General features: G+C 47.2%; 1 protein-coding gene across 2 annotated transcripts in view; it reads right to left on the reverse strand.

Moving 5' to 3' along the window:
- Mgat5 (alpha-1,6-mannosylglycoprotein 6-beta-N-acetylglucosaminyltransferase) overlaps window positions 1-15,288 on the reverse strand; it is a 295,861-nt gene that overhangs the window by 7,151 nt on the left and 273,422 nt on the right. For both annotated transcript variants that reach the window (XM_026779700.1, XM_013346690.2), the window contains exons 14-15: window positions 8,012-8,128; window positions 5,752-5,826 (exon numbers count right to left, since the gene is read on the reverse strand). In XM_026779700.1, coding sequence (XP_026635501.1) covers window positions 5,752-5,826; window positions 8,012-8,128 — 192 coding nt within the window. The remainder of the gene's footprint in view (window positions 1-5,751; window positions 5,827-8,011; window positions 8,129-15,288) is intronic.

A 15,288-nucleotide genomic window follows, 5' to 3' on the forward strand; every position in this document is an offset into this window, starting at 1 on the left:
TCTCCCTCTATAGCCTAGGCTGGTCTTGAACTTGGAGTAATGGAGTAATCCACCTGCCTCAGTCTCTTGAGTGCTTTGGCCAAAGCCTGTAGAGAACATTTCCAAGTCTTGGTTGATGGGGCTGTTTGGGACTTTTAGGGGGTGCATCTTTCCTAGAGGAGGTGGGTCACTTGAGGTAGACTTTGAGGTTTTATAATCTGGCCTTGCCTCCTGCTCATTTCTTTCTGCTCCCCCACTGTGGATGCCATGCGACCAGTCCTACTACGCTCTTGCAACTATAGACTGAACCCTGACTGCCGTGCAGACTTTGAGTGTGAACTCCGTAGGCATTGATGTGCTACAATGACAACAGGTTTTGTTAAAGAATTAGGTTGGTCCCTGCTGCATGTCTTGTAAAAAAAGTAACTGAATTGTAGGGGGCGGGCTTTTTTTATTTTGTGTGTGTAGACTTGTCACAGTGCACAGGGGTCACAGGACGACTTGTGGGATTGGTTCCCTCCTTCTATCACGTGAGTTGTGAGAACTGAACTCAGGTGGTCAACTGGCTGGTTTTATGTTGACTTAATACAAGCTAGAGTCATCCAATAGGAAGGAACTGCAATTGAGAAAATGTCTCCCTAAGATCCGTCTATAAGACATTTCCTTAATTAGTGATCGATGGGTGGAGGACCACGTCATGGTGGGTGGTGCCACCCCTGGGGTGGTGGTCCTGGGTTCTGTAAGAAAGCAGGCTAAAAAAGCAACGGGGAACAAGCCAGCATGGAGAACCCCTCCACGACCTCTGCATCAGCTCCTACATCCAGGTTCTTGCTGTTTGAGCTCCTGTCCTGGCTCCCTTCAATGACGGACTACAATGTGGAAGCATAATCTGAACAAACCTTTCCTCCCCATTTGCTTTTCAGTCATGGTGTTTCACTGCGGCAACAGAACCCCTGACCTAACTAAGACAGGTAGTTAGGTTTGGAAGCAAAACCTTTCCCTACTGAGCCATCTTGCTGGCCCTGAATTGGGTTTTATGCTCTATAAATTATGTCTGTAAATTGAAAACAGTCCCTATATTGATCATTTAGGAACGCTTACATGGTGTTTTGTAGGAAGTATTTTGAACAAAAGATTCCTAGATTTAATTTTTGTTTTGTTTTGTTCTTAGGGACATGGAATCTTTTGGCCCCAAGTACAAGAGCCTCTTGCTTTAGCCTCTTTACAGCTGGATGCTGTTTTCTGGGTTCCGAACAAAAGAAGAGCTACCAGGTCAGACACATAGCTTAGCCTTGACCGTGTATCTGCCAACCCCACACAGTGGGAAGGTGGCATCGGCACTGTTTCAGAGAAGACGTAGTAGGCAGTCTGATGCAGGCTGTGAACTCAGGCCCTGCTTACTAGTGCCAACACAGCAGGGAGCAGGGTCACCAGCAACTTTCACTGTTAGCCAGTGTCCTCCTTCACCTCTTTGTGAGCCTTTTTCCTGTCACCACCCTGCTGGCCCAACCCCAGTCCTCTCCAGAGTCAACCAAGGTCTTATCTTTGTTTCTGGAAAACTCCCCAGGGAATTCAAGACAATCTGGGAGCTTGAGCTGATTCTGCTGCTGCTGTGGGAGTGGGGCTGGCTGTGCAGTGGGGTTGGCAGCACCTGTCTGTATCCTCCTAATGCTTTGCATGTGACCAGACAGTTCTTAACGAGCACATCTTGGTGGGGTGGGCTGAGCTAGTACAGAGCCTGTAAAATGTACACAAAGCCTTGGATTCCATCCTAGTAATGCATAAATGGGGCACGGTGTAACACACCTGCAACCCCAAAATTTGTAAAAACACAGGAGGACCAGGAGTTCAAGGTCATTCTTGTCCACATAACAAGTTCAAGGCCAGCCTGGGATGCATGAGATGCTGTCTCAAACCAAATAACAATGTAATTGTGACCGACCACCCTGTATATGCATTTAAACATTTTTTTAAAGTTAGTTTTATTTTGTACATATTTAATTGTCATGTGTGGAAATTTATCATCTCCTTCCATCAGCCGGATCAACTCAGGTTGCTAAGGTTGGAAGCAAGAGTCTCCTCACCAAATGAACCACTGTTCTGGCCACACTCTGTATATTAGATCTTTATAGGAAGCAGAAAATGAGTTTCCCTTCTCTTGCTGCTTCGTTTCCCCTGGAGGTAAATCGGTGACTTCCCCAAATATTGCAGAATGGGAACCTTCACAAGCCTGGACACACTCAGAGGGGGAAGAGTCACAACTCATCTTCTATCACCGGGAACTCGTGCTAACTCCCTATCAGGTGGAGTCACTCCCCTTCTGAGTGCTCATTTCAAAGACAATGACAACATTTCAAAGCCATAACAATGGTTTCAGTGCAGTGGGGCAGGCCAGGGATGGAGAAGAGCAAGGATCTTCCTCCCATGGGAAGAGGGCTTGCACCCCAGCAGGCTCCCAGCAGTGACTCCTAACTGTACCTTGAAACCTGGGGTAATCTTAAAGACTGTCAGTTTAGCCTCATCTGGTTCCTGCAGCTGTGGGGAACTGTGTGTGTGGTGGGGGGAAATCTTGAAAGGGTCCTGGGATAAAGGTACCCATGTTACATGTAGCCCACATGGTGGACTCTGGAAGCTGAGCCCCGACTAATAAAGGCTCCAGTGTGGGAGCCTTCTCCTCCAAGCCCCAGGCTCCCCGCCCCCGCCAGGAGCACCCTCTCTCCGTCCTCCACCCTCTCTCCGTCCTCCACCCTCTCTCCGTCCTTGCTGCTCTTTGAAGATACTCTGCAAACTCTAAAAATATAATGAACACTCCAAGCTCTAAGATCCAAGGCCTGCAGCTAAAAGGAGACTTGATCTGATCCAAAGGGGTCTTGGATTTTATTGTGCACCCAGGAAACATTTGGGGTCTGAAAGAGTTTCTGAGATAAACTAAAAATAGCCCCCCGTCATTGCTCATTTATGAGGAATTCGGAGGATGTCTTATAAAAAATGCCCAGAGATGGTTTAGTTAGTGGAGTACCTGCCTCACAAGCATGAGAATCTGAGTGTGGTCACCAGAACCCACTTAAAAAAGTATAATCCTAGCACTGGGGAAGCCAAGCTATGGGACACCTGCATCACAGGGCTTTACACCAAATCTTCAACAAATCCTGGCTGTGCTCAGTTCCCACCATGCAGTTAATCCCGACACATCCTGAGCCTTACTGTGTGGATCGAAAGAGTATATAGATCCCACCCCATGATGGTCAATATTGTCAGCTTGGCAGGATCTAGACTCACCTAGAAGACAAACCTCTGGGCATGTCTGTGAGAGAGGACTGGGTAAACTGAGGTAGGAAAACCCACTCTACATGTGAGCACCAGCATCCTATGGGCTGGAGTCCTGGACTAAATAAAAAGGAGACTAGTACTCATCCTCTCTGCTTCTGACCATGGATGGAATGTGACCAGCTGCTTCATACTTCTGCCGCCACGTCTACTGGACCCCACCATGACAAACCAGACCCTTGAGCTGTGAGCCAAAATAAAACCTTTCCTCCATTAAAAACTGCTCTCATCGGGGATTTTGTCGCCGTAACGAGAAAAGCCACTAACATACCCTGTATCTTAGCAAGGTGAAAAAGTCAGCAGTGGAAGCCTGCAACCGTGCAGAGTACCAAACCCATCTTCCCCTCCCTGCCCTGCACCCGTGATGAAGCTAAATTAGCCATGACAGGAGAGCAGTAGCTAAAACTAAAGCAGAACATTGCAACAGTCTGCCGCAATCAACACGATGAGGACAGTTTCTTCCTCTTGCAAAACATTTTCTCGTACTGAACACATATTTCCCATGTCGTACTCTGGGATCCTGATTAATATGGAAACCATCCCTTGGAGGTGGTGCACGCATGGGTGAGCGCACACTGGTACAGCTGGTCCAGGGCTATGACAGTTTGGTTCTTTCTATGTCCTGTGATGAATAGGACAATGACAAACGCTGGGCTCCCCGTGTGCATCATTATATCACGAGACACCACATAGAGCACGGCATGTTAAACAATGCTGGTTAGCCTGCTCTCCCTCAGCACGGGGTCAGACCTTACTCTCAGCACTTCCTGGGTACTGCTCATGCAATGCTCTCAGGAGCATTTTTCTTTTTACTTCTTTTCTAAGGCACAGAGAGCATAAGTAACAAATATTCAATTCCTAGAAACAAAAACTCATGGTACCGGGAGTTGGACCCAGGAGGCTGGACCTGGGTGATGATTCAGTTGCTAAAACGTCTGTTGTGCAAGCACGAGGACCCAAGTTCAAGGGAAAAGCCGGACTTGCCAGTCAGTGCTGACAATCCCAGCAGCAGGGATATGGACACATATGGATCAGAACCTAAGGAATGACACCTGAGGTGGTCCTTTGCCTTCTACACGTATGTGTGCACATGCCGTGTGCACCTGCATATATAAGTATGCATGCATGCTCACATATACATGAGCATGCACACTTGCAAATGTGCACAGGCACCTGTACACACACATGCATGTCAACTCGCCCATCTCAGGTTACCTGCCTCATCCTCCACAGCCCAACTGATGAGATGCTCTGCTCCAAAGACCATGTCCCAGAGGCCCAGCTTCCCCTTCGAAAGGCCTCTGGGCTGGTAGCCTACATTTATGTTTCTCCCCTTCTCTTCCTATTTTCAGCTCAACTGCTCTTATCCCCATTGTGCAAAGGTTCCTTGTTCACCCTTAAACATTGTTTTGCCCTATAAAGAAGACCCCCTGTGTCTGGACTGGGTAAGAAGTTCAGATTCCCTTACCCACAGGGGGTCTGGCTTTTGTCTATTTCTGGGTCCATGTTGCTTCTGAAGTCCAAGAAATTAAAACATCATAAAGGATTGCAATGGCAGTTGCCTCCTCCACCTCTGAGAGCACATGCCTGGGTTTCACAGAAGGATCCTTTTGAAGGAGACCCAGTTCAAAAACCGCTCAAGAGTCCTAACATGTTTAGAGTTGCTGCATTTATTCTCTTAAGGAAATGCTTCAAAAATGTAGATTTGATTCCTGCATGTATGAGTACTCATGTGTGTATGGATACATACACACATGAATATGGAGGTCAGAGGGCAAGGTCAGAGGCCATTACTCATGCTCTGCTTGTTTTTAAGACAGTCTCTCACTGGTCTGAAACATCTCAACTCCGATAGGCTGGCTGGCCAGCGAACCCCAGGGGTTTGTCTGTCTCCACTCCCCTTGCATTGCGATTATAATTATAATTCATGCATGGCTTTTAAAATGTAGTTTCTGGGAATCAATTCAGATCCTCACACTTGTAAGGCAAGCGCTTCACTGACTAGGCTATCTTTCCAGACCCTAATCCTTGCTTTTATTTTAAGGGGGGGATTAGGGATGAGGAGTTAGAAATCAAGGGTGGACAGAGAGCCGCTTGTCTGTTCTTCACCCTTCTCAAGTGCTCGTGACGTTCTGAAACTCAGGGTACAGGCTGCTCAGGGAGGACCCCGTCTTGACCACTCGAACGCCTTATTGCCTTATTCTAAGTGTCCGTATGACCTTTCATTGTCAATACTCCAAGGAAGACTAGCTCCCTGGGGAGACCGTGAATGTCAGTGAAACATTAAAAAACGACAATAAGTCATCATGGAGCCGCTGGGCGTTTTCCAAAGCAGGCAAATAGCCAGAGAAGGGCTCCAGGTGAGAGCTGGGAAAGAGGAAGTGGAACACAGAAAGGACAGACAGACTTCACAGAAAGGACAGACAGACTTCTGATAGGCCTTACCTGCTTTTCTATGAACGCGTTGATTCTCTGAAGCATCCCTTCACACGTGAACTCATACGGCATATACGGCTCAACCTGCAGAAACAACAGGGCACCATGAAAGGCGACACGGGACACGAGGCACTTACTGACTCTCCACTGACTCACACAGATGCCCACCCCTGAGTGGGAGCCCTGGCAGGTGTTAGAGCTGCACACCTGGAACTGGACAGACAGCGCTCAGGCCTTGCTGTGTTCTTCTTTAGACCCTGAACAATCTACCTTCCCTAAATGGCAGGTACCCGATGTGTGAAAGAGCAGCAAGGAGGAAAACCCGTTTCTGTTAAGCTGAGGTGAGGTACATGGTGGGAAACTGCCTGGTTAGTGCAAAGTACACAGCATGCCTTCAAAAGGGTGGACGTTATCACGTGCTAGCAGGTAGACAGTAGGGAGTGCAGACAATGGCTGTGGTTCAGCAGCCTCTCAGGGCTAGGCAGACTGCACTGAGGGCAGGGAATTTAGCCAACATCTGCAGAATGAACATGTGCTCACTGCTCTGGGGAAGGCAGGGAGAAATGACTGGTCTGTAGTAGATGAGGTGAGAATGTATCTGAAGAACTCCTGCTGCAAAAGCAAGGGGACCAAGTGCTACAATCAAGGAACTCAGCTAGTGGCCCCGGGAGGGCTGAGATTTTTTTTTCTTTGAGACAAGGTCTAATATAGCATAGGTTGGTGGCCTTACTGTGTGGGCGAGTGACCTTGAACTCTGATCCTCTCATCTCTACCTCTTGGGTGCAGGAATCAGACATGTGCTACCATTTCTGGGTTATTTGGTACTGGGGATGGATCCCAGCACTTTGTGCATGCTAGACAAGTATTCTTTCAACTGAGCTGCATCCCTAAGCCAGAGTGTGAACTAAGGCATGAAAAGACAAAGCTCAGGACTGGGAGCTGGTAGACAAGGTACAGCGGGATGTGCAGTATCACAAAAGCTTGTGGTTTCTATACAGGGGCTTACACTATCTGGGGAGGACAGGAAACCCCTAGAAGGTCATGCAGCGAGGAAAACATTCTGATGGCTGCTAGGACATCTGAGGGGGAGACAGGAGGGGTGGCACTGGGCTACACCGCATCAACTGACACACGGACAGCAGTGTCTCCAGGCCACACGCAAGGGAAGTGGAGATCTCATGTGAGAGGAGTCACCAGCTGTCCGTCTAGATGGAGCCCAACAGCGTTGTTGGTGACAGGACAAAGAACCACCTTCAGGAGCTTCTTCTTGAGCCGGCCCTTACCCATCTGCTCACAGCACACATAGACCAACAGGTAATAACCAAGGGAAAGGTGCTAGAGTTCCGGGCAAACTAAAGTCCTCCAGGAGGTAGACTTCCCTCGGGGTGGCCAGCCTCATCTAGGATGGAGGTGAACATCTCTTACCTTCCTAGAACAGCTTATAGGGGGCCCTGTATATAACAGGTGCTTGACCAGTTCCTACTGGATTGATCAGAAAGATGTAGAATGGTGACGTCAAAAAGATCCTACCTAATGCTCAGGTAGAAAAGATAAACAGCAAACACTGTAGAAAACTACAGGACTGGGAAGATGGCTCAGCTGCTTCCTGTGTAGACCTGAGGACTGAGTTCAGATCTGAAGCACACATGTGAAAACTGGGTGGGAAGGGCATGTCTATAATCTTGGTGCTGGGGGTGGAGACAGGTGGATCCCTGGGGCTTACTGGCCAGCCTGCAAGGCCAAATAAATGAGCTTTAGGCTTAGTGAAAGACCATGCCTCAAGAAAAATAAGGAAGTGGAGCGTCAAAAAGCACATGTGTAAGCCCCCGTGTCCATAGGAACATGTGCAAACACACATATACAACCTACCACCACCACCAACAACAAAACAAAAATAATTTTATAAACTTTACCCTTTGTATAAGGTAACATAAGCAGCCTAGTTTTGCAAATCTCTCCAAGGACATTCTTAGATCATATGAGTAAGTACGAGTCAAGTCAAGCCCTTCATGCCTAGAACCCAGGAACCCAGAAGGCCCACCAGCAGGGTCAATAAGACCCAAACCCACATCTGCCACCAGCTGTTTCGAGTCTCACAGAGCCCCCTTGAGATCCTCAGGCCAGATGCTATGGCTAGACTATGGTCTGAGTCCGATTCAGGAGGCAAGCTCTGCTTACTGAAAGCAAGAGACTGCAACATTCTTCACGAGTTCTAGGTTACGGGTCTAACAAAGGCAGGGAGAAAATAAAAGCAAAGCAAAGCAGCAACCTTCTGGTTTAAGATGGCTTTCACAGCATCCTCCACTTCTTCTCGATTGCTGAGATCCACGGTCCAGACGTGTGGGCGGCCGATGAAGACTTCTGCGTACGGGTGCTGAGACGTCAGCTGAAAGACAGAGGACATGCTGCATCTTAGTTTCACATCTGCAGGACTGCTCAGATAAAGCTCCGGGCTAGACAAAACGCTGTCTTCACGAGTCGAGCTGAACTCAGACAGGAGATAAGGCGTTTCCGTTCTTCCTGTAGCAATCAAAACCTTCTAACCCACAAACAGGCAGATAAAAAAAAAATAGTGATGGGTGGAACTTTTGAAGCTCACTGGAAATAAAACAATGTCATAGCAAAGAGGCTCCTACAGGTGGTGCTGGGTTGAATTTGGGTCTGTGTACAGGAGGGGTGCTCTGTCACTAAGCAAGGGCCTGTAGCCTCTGTGGTGGTTGATAGGGCTCGTCAGCCTGACAGGATCCAACCTCCAGACATAAGGAGTCTGTAAGGGGGTTAAATCTTGCTGATTAAGGATGAGCCCCCCAAATGTGGACAGCACCGTTCTATGGGTCAAGGCGGTAGACTGAATAAAAAGGAGAAAGTGAGCTGAGCACAGCATCCATCTTTCTGCTTCCTGACCGTGGATGCCACGTGACCAGCTGCTGCATGTTCCTGCCGCCATGCCTTCCCTGCCATGATGGACTGTACCCTCAAACTGTGAGCCAAAGTATCTCTTCCTACGCTGCTGTTTGTTAGTTCATGTGTCACATAAATAAGAAAAGCAGCTAACGCTCCTCTGTAGTTATCCTGGGCTCTTAAGGACTACTTGTTCTCAGCCAAAATTACCTCCATAAATTTAGTATCTATTCTCTGGGCTAGGATGGACAGGTATTCACAGAAAATCACAATAAGGACCAAAGCACCCCCCCCCACACACACACATACACACCAAAAGAAAGACCAAAGCCATAGCCAGGGATGCCTGTGATTTCTTTAATTGGCAGGTATGCATAGGAACCACAAATCTGCAGCCAGCCTGGGACTATACAGTTAAACCCAGTAACAGACAAACCTGCTGCTGGAAAAGCACACGGGCACGAGGAACAGTGCACATGGGGTGATGGCGGGGAAACTGTGCCACTGGAGAACTCAGGAGTTTTCAGATGGTTTCAGAAGTAATCATAGCAACACCAGAACATGAGGGTCACTGACTTTAAAATGTATGGGCATCTATGTGTACATGTGCACATGTGCAGACAGATACAGAAACCAGGAACGGTTTTGAGAGCCGCTGGAGCCACAATTACAGGCAGTCAGTTACGAGCTGCTTGACATGGGTGTCAGGAGGAAGAGCAGCATGTGTTCCTAACCACTGAGCAATCTCTCCAGCTCCAGAAAACAAAATTCGGAAAGGCAGTTTAGAATCAGAAAAGGAAGGAGTGAGTCTCCTTCCTAATGGTTTTAAGAGTCAAGTAGCCAGGACAGCTGAGAAGCTCTGTAGGAAGGGGCACTTGGGGTCTGGACTGATGATGGCTCAAGTTTCATCCTCACATGGCAGGAGAGGACCGATCACACAAGTTGTTCCCTAACCTCCACAAGTGTAGTGTGGACATGGACTCTCCTCCTTAAAGAATAAAAATGAAAAAAAAAAAAAACGCGTGGCTAAAGGAGGCTGGGGAGTTGGTAGAGTGCCTGGCTTCCTCCTGGGGTCTTCTACCTCTTTAAGGCAGTGGGTAAACAAGAACCTTTTACACGTTTGTGGAAAAATTTCAGGTGAGAACCAGGGACACATGGCAATGGCATCAAGACATTGTACACAAGGAGGACTTGCCATCCCCCAAGGAACTTGTATTTTCTTGTTTGTTTGGTTATCATTTATTTGCTCTCTGTTGAGACTGAACATAGGGCCCCTGAATACATTAAGCATCTTCTTTACCATCTAGGTCATATGCCTTGCTGGGATTTCATGTGAATTCAGGGAAGAGAATTCTTAGAGGCCGTCTGTGTGCACGTTGAATTGTCCAGGACTGTAATATTAGTGTACGTTATATATAGCAAGAAATGCCTTTTCTCTTTAAGATGAAATCTTATGCAGTCCTGGCTGCAGCTTCTGACTCATTAGGTAAATGAAGGTGACCTTGACCTTCTGATCTTTCTACCTCCACCTCTAGAGTGCGGGATGAATGACAAGCCTGGTTTGTCCGGTGCTGGGAAGGGGCCCAGGCCTCCTGCATGCTGGGCAGGCTGGGCAGACACTCCTGTGCCTTCTACTGGTTTATTCGAGACTTCATCCATCAGCAGTCACCATTTCAGAAAAACGTCACAGCAACATCAGCGTTCCCCTGGGTACTACCCTCCAGTAAAACATGCCTCCATGGCTAGATGCCACATTACCCACAGCTCTATAAATGTGTGTGTTGTGCACACGGATTATACTCAGCTCCCTTTTCATAACGGCAAACATAAGAAAATAAGGCTGGCAGTGTACAGATGAATATTTTATATCTTTAAATACAACTGTTCACTTGTAACGTGGAACCAGACATCCCATCTTCTGTAATTCCTGGTACATAATACTGAACAAAATAATAGGCATATTATTTTCCTAGACATAGTTTTTTACATATTTCTTTTATATATATTATATATATTATAAATGTAAAAAAATGTAAAAATGTAAAAAAATGATCTACAAAGGTAAGTTCTATTACTTGCAAATCTCATTTCTGGAGAGGAAATACGTTCTATTTATTCTTTATTAATTTACTAACTTGTTCCCTCAGTCACTCATTTACTGAATGTAACCGTGTGGGCAATGTATATGCAGGAGCATGCCCTTGTGTGTGTACCAAGGCCAGGGGAAGACACTGGATGCCTGGCTGTGCCACTCTACTCTCTGCCTTATTCGTGTGAGACATGTCTCATACTGAACCTGTGCTCACTGGTTTTAGCTAGGCTGGGAGGCCAGCAAGCCCCAGGGATTTCTGTTCCCCACCACCCAGCACAGCTGGTGCAGGTGCTGGAGGCAATGCTCGGCTTGTATGTTGGTGCTCAGGACCCAAAGCCGGAGACAGTTCCTGTTCAGCAAGGGCACTCACCCACTGCCCAATCTCTGCAGCTGGGAAATGCATCTTAACCTGTTCATCGCAGGAGCTGCTATTGCTGATGCTAGTGCTATGGCTTTGGCTTCTGAGGCCAGCCTGCCTCTCTTTCTTGTTTTTCCCTTTCTCTCTATTTCCACAAGCACATAGACACTTGAGAACTACGAGGCTAATTAGCACCTGCCATCTCTTTGCCACTGCCCTTGGAACCTCATCACACCAGCCTCTGCCAGTCCAGTTTGGGGCAGGAAGCTAGGAGCACAAGCCTCTGGGAAAGTCTCCAGGAAATTTGAAGACCTTGCAGTCCCGAGGCTGCAGCCTTTCTTGGCAAGCCCCCTCTCCTGTCACAGCCCCCCCCCCCGACCCCCGCCTCGTTTCTCAGGCTCTGTGGTCAGTGCTGAGGAGTTTGCAGGCCCAGAGTCATGGAAACCTTATTTGCTAACTAAAAAAAAAAAAAAACTCTGTATAAAATAGTTGGATTCGATACCAATTCACAAAGTCTTTGGTTGGGCCAGACATTGAGCTAATCCCCAATCCATATATTATTTATTAGGCTTCCTATATATCACAAGGATCCCAAGGTTCTTGGAGTCTACATAACTAGAAAACAGCAAAGCCAAATTCAAATCTAGACCCTTGAGCAACTGAACGGCTTTATGGGGACGTGCTTGTGTGTGTTTGTACGTATGCGTGTGCACGTGAGTGTGGAGGCCAGAAGTCAATCTTGGGTGTCATTCCCGAATCAACCTGGGCTGGTTGGCCAAAGAGCCCAGGGATCCACTTGTCGCTGCCTCTAGCACTGGAATTACAGGCTCACAGCCACACCCAGCTTTTTATTTCTCTTCTGAGGCTGGAATCAAGTCCTCCAAGCCTTTTACATCAACCGAGCTGTATCCCCAGTTCCAGTTCAGTGTCTTTGAGCAAACCACCAAACTGAGAACACCACCAAATTCTTAAGAAAAAAAAAAATGAACAAAGCCTCAAAACCACTCTTAAAATTTACACATATATGTATATCTCTCCATCGCAGGGCTGCGTTTCTGCCATGTTAGACCTTTTGAGAGGATGGGCAGACTGTCAGATCATTTCCACTTTGTGGCCTAGAGGACAAGCTAATTAGTCCATCTACTGCAAAGATTTCTACTACCAGCAATGTCACCACTGAGTCATCTACATGGTGGTGCAGGCTCGGCTCAGCCCTCTCCTCCCCTCCCCTCTTTCAAGGCCCCTGCTTATTGACAAGACTGCTCCAGGCGCTTAGCAAACACACGATGCGGATGGCGAGCCATTACTGTTTGATTCGTTTGCATTTGCTGAGGGTTACTTAATTTTACGAGTGAGGCCTTTTTGATTCATTAAGCCCTCTCAGAACTCTGTGTTCCTCCTTGTTAATTTATTGAGGACCGCTGATTTCAGCCTCTTGAGTGTATATCTGTCAGTAGGTTTACTGAGCATCCTCCGGACAAGCAGCATCATGGGAAATATGAGAGGTGACTTCAGAACCTCTGTAGAGCCTGCAAGGAGATTCCACGCTCTCTTTACAGTAACCTATTAATATGTTCCCCAATATAAAGATAAAAATCTAATTTATAATAAAGTACAATGAAGCAACTCCCCTCCTCAAGGCAATCTGGAGTCTTTCTTCCCAGCTCTGAAGAGACAATGCACTCTGAAAATTTGGTCTGATGCAAAAATAAAAACAAAGCTAAACTCAAATTTAGAGATCTCAGTTTTTCCCCTTTCCTTCAAGTGAAGGCAAAGAGAAATAGAGATAACTGACCTTAATCAGTGTTTGTGTCGGAAGGGTCATTCAACAGAAAGTGTCTTAAGGGACACAGAGACAGTATGTGACTTTGGCTTAAAACTTTTCCATTTGCTGAGGTAAGAGAGATCATTTCTAAGGGTATGTGTGTGTGAGTGTTTGTGTGTGTGTGTGTGTGTGTGTGTGTGTGTGTGTGTGTGTGAGTGAGTGTGTGTGAGTGTGTGAGAGAGTGTGTGTGTGTGTGTGTGAGAGAGAGAGAGAGAGAGAGAGAGAGAGAGAGAGAGAGAGAGAGAGAGAGAGAGAGCGCTTTCTTGCTTATTCTTCACCGTTTCTTTTGGAGACAGAATTTCTCAATGAACCTGGAGCTTGCCAATTCCTTGGCCAGTAAGGTCAAGGGATTCTGTCTGCCTCCCCAGGCTGGTAGCATATGCCACCATGCTTGAATTAATCTCTCTGTCTGTCTGTCTGTCTATCAGTTGTGTTGTGTCAGTACCTGCATATATATGTGTGTGTGTATTGGGTACATGCTTGGTACCCAAAGAGGCTAGAGAGGGCATGAATCCCCTAGAACCGGAGGGGTTTGCAGGCCCAGAGTCATGGAAACCTTATTTGCTAGATGTAGGCACTGGGAACTGACTCCAGTCTTCTGCAAGAGCAGCAAGTGCTTTAACCACTGAGCATCTCCCCAGTTCCTTCTAGATCTGTGGTTTCCAGCATTCCTAATGCTGTGACCCTTTAATGCCACTCACGCGGGGAAGACCCCCAACCATAAGACGATTTCATTGCTACTTCATAACTGTAATTTTGCTACTGTTACAAATCAGAATGTAAATGTCTGATATGCAGGGTATGCACCCTTGGGGGTCGAGACCCATAGGCTGAAAACTGCTGTTCTAGAGGTTTCGGATGTAGAACTCTGTAGACTTGTTGGCAGCTCTTTCCCAATTAGAAGCATCTTTGGTTAAGGAGATGTGCGGGCTTTTGAGAGCTGTAAAAGCAGGGCACATGGCTCTTTATGCCACGAGATCAAGGTCACCACTCCCTCTCAGAGCTGTTAGATGTCCTTCTCCTGCACGAGGCCGACAAGCCTTGGCTCTCCATTGTTCATCATCCCCTCTAGAAGTTCCCTCCTTTCTATTTAAAGGCCACCCCAATCCCTCTCCGCTAACACTGAAATTCCGCCTTTGTACAACTCCAAGGTAACTCCCCTTTCATCCACTTATTTCGGTCTCGTGTATTTCAGGTTGGCCTTGAACTTGCTATATAGCTGATACTGACTTTGAACTTCTTACTCTCCTGCTTCCGCTTCCAAAGTGCAGGTATTACAGGTGTGAGCCACCACACCTATTTTGTGCAGCGCTGGGGATGAAACCCAAGGCTTCTGAGCCAGGCAAGTGCTCTACCAACCAGGCCACATCCCTACCCTGACTCTGGCTATCTCTACATTGTATGATGGTGCCGTTGCCTTCTCATGCTCCTACATCAGATATGAAGCTACTAGAAAATGGAGAACTCTCTGCCAAACTCCCCCAGGATGGCAGTGAGTACCATAGGCTATTGCGTGGATAGGCTCAGCTTCTGTCCACTCCCTTTGGCACCTTGGCCTCCTGTGGGAACACTGGGTTTATGGAGTTGTCTGGATGAGGCCACATGTGGAACCACTGATGACAGGACTCCATACTTCCTCTCATGGTCTCATTTAAGGACTGACAGAATATTCCCTTGCGGGTGCTTCAAGGTCTCTTCTCTCCTTACGCGACAGAGGATGAGTGTCTCCCCAACTTCAGCACGATCACACGGTTAGATGATGGCAAGTGGCAGAGGACAAGGGACACTTCCTCAGTATTGGCTGATGTGAGCACTGTCATGTGACGTCATTCCCTGGGCATGGGTTAGGATGTGTTCGGGAGCGCCCTCTTTGGGTGGATGTGTGCTCGTGCACATGTGTACGTGTGTGCATGTGTGCATATATACATGTGTGTGCATGCATGCCCATGTGGAAACCAAAGATCAATCTCAGATTATTCCTCCTGAGCCATCCCTCTTTTTCTTTGGAACAGGGTCTCTTCCTAGCCTGGGACAAATTGGACAAGCTTGGTTGTCTGACTAGCAAGCCCCAGGGATCCCCTGTCTCCTTCCCCACAGTTCTAGGATTACAGGTGAGTGCTACTGTGCCTAGGTATGTTTGTTTGCTTTGTTTTCAAACATGTGTTCTAGGGTCTGAATGCAGGTCATCCTGCTTGTGTGGCAAGCACATTACCCACTGAAGCTATTTCCACAGCTTCAACCTTTAAAGGTTTTACACATCAAGAGAAATAACCAACAAATAAGATAAGAGAAAATCTTTGCAAATTATGTCTGATAAAGGGTTAATATCCTAACTATCTAAGGAACTTCTACCGCTCAAAAGCAAAAAAA

This window comes from Microtus ochrogaster, chromosome 6, assembly GCF_000317375.1.
Source record: "Microtus ochrogaster isolate Prairie Vole_2 chromosome 6, MicOch1.0, whole genome shotgun sequence".
Classification (NCBI taxonomy): Eukaryota; Metazoa; Chordata; class Mammalia; order Rodentia; family Cricetidae; genus Microtus; species Microtus ochrogaster.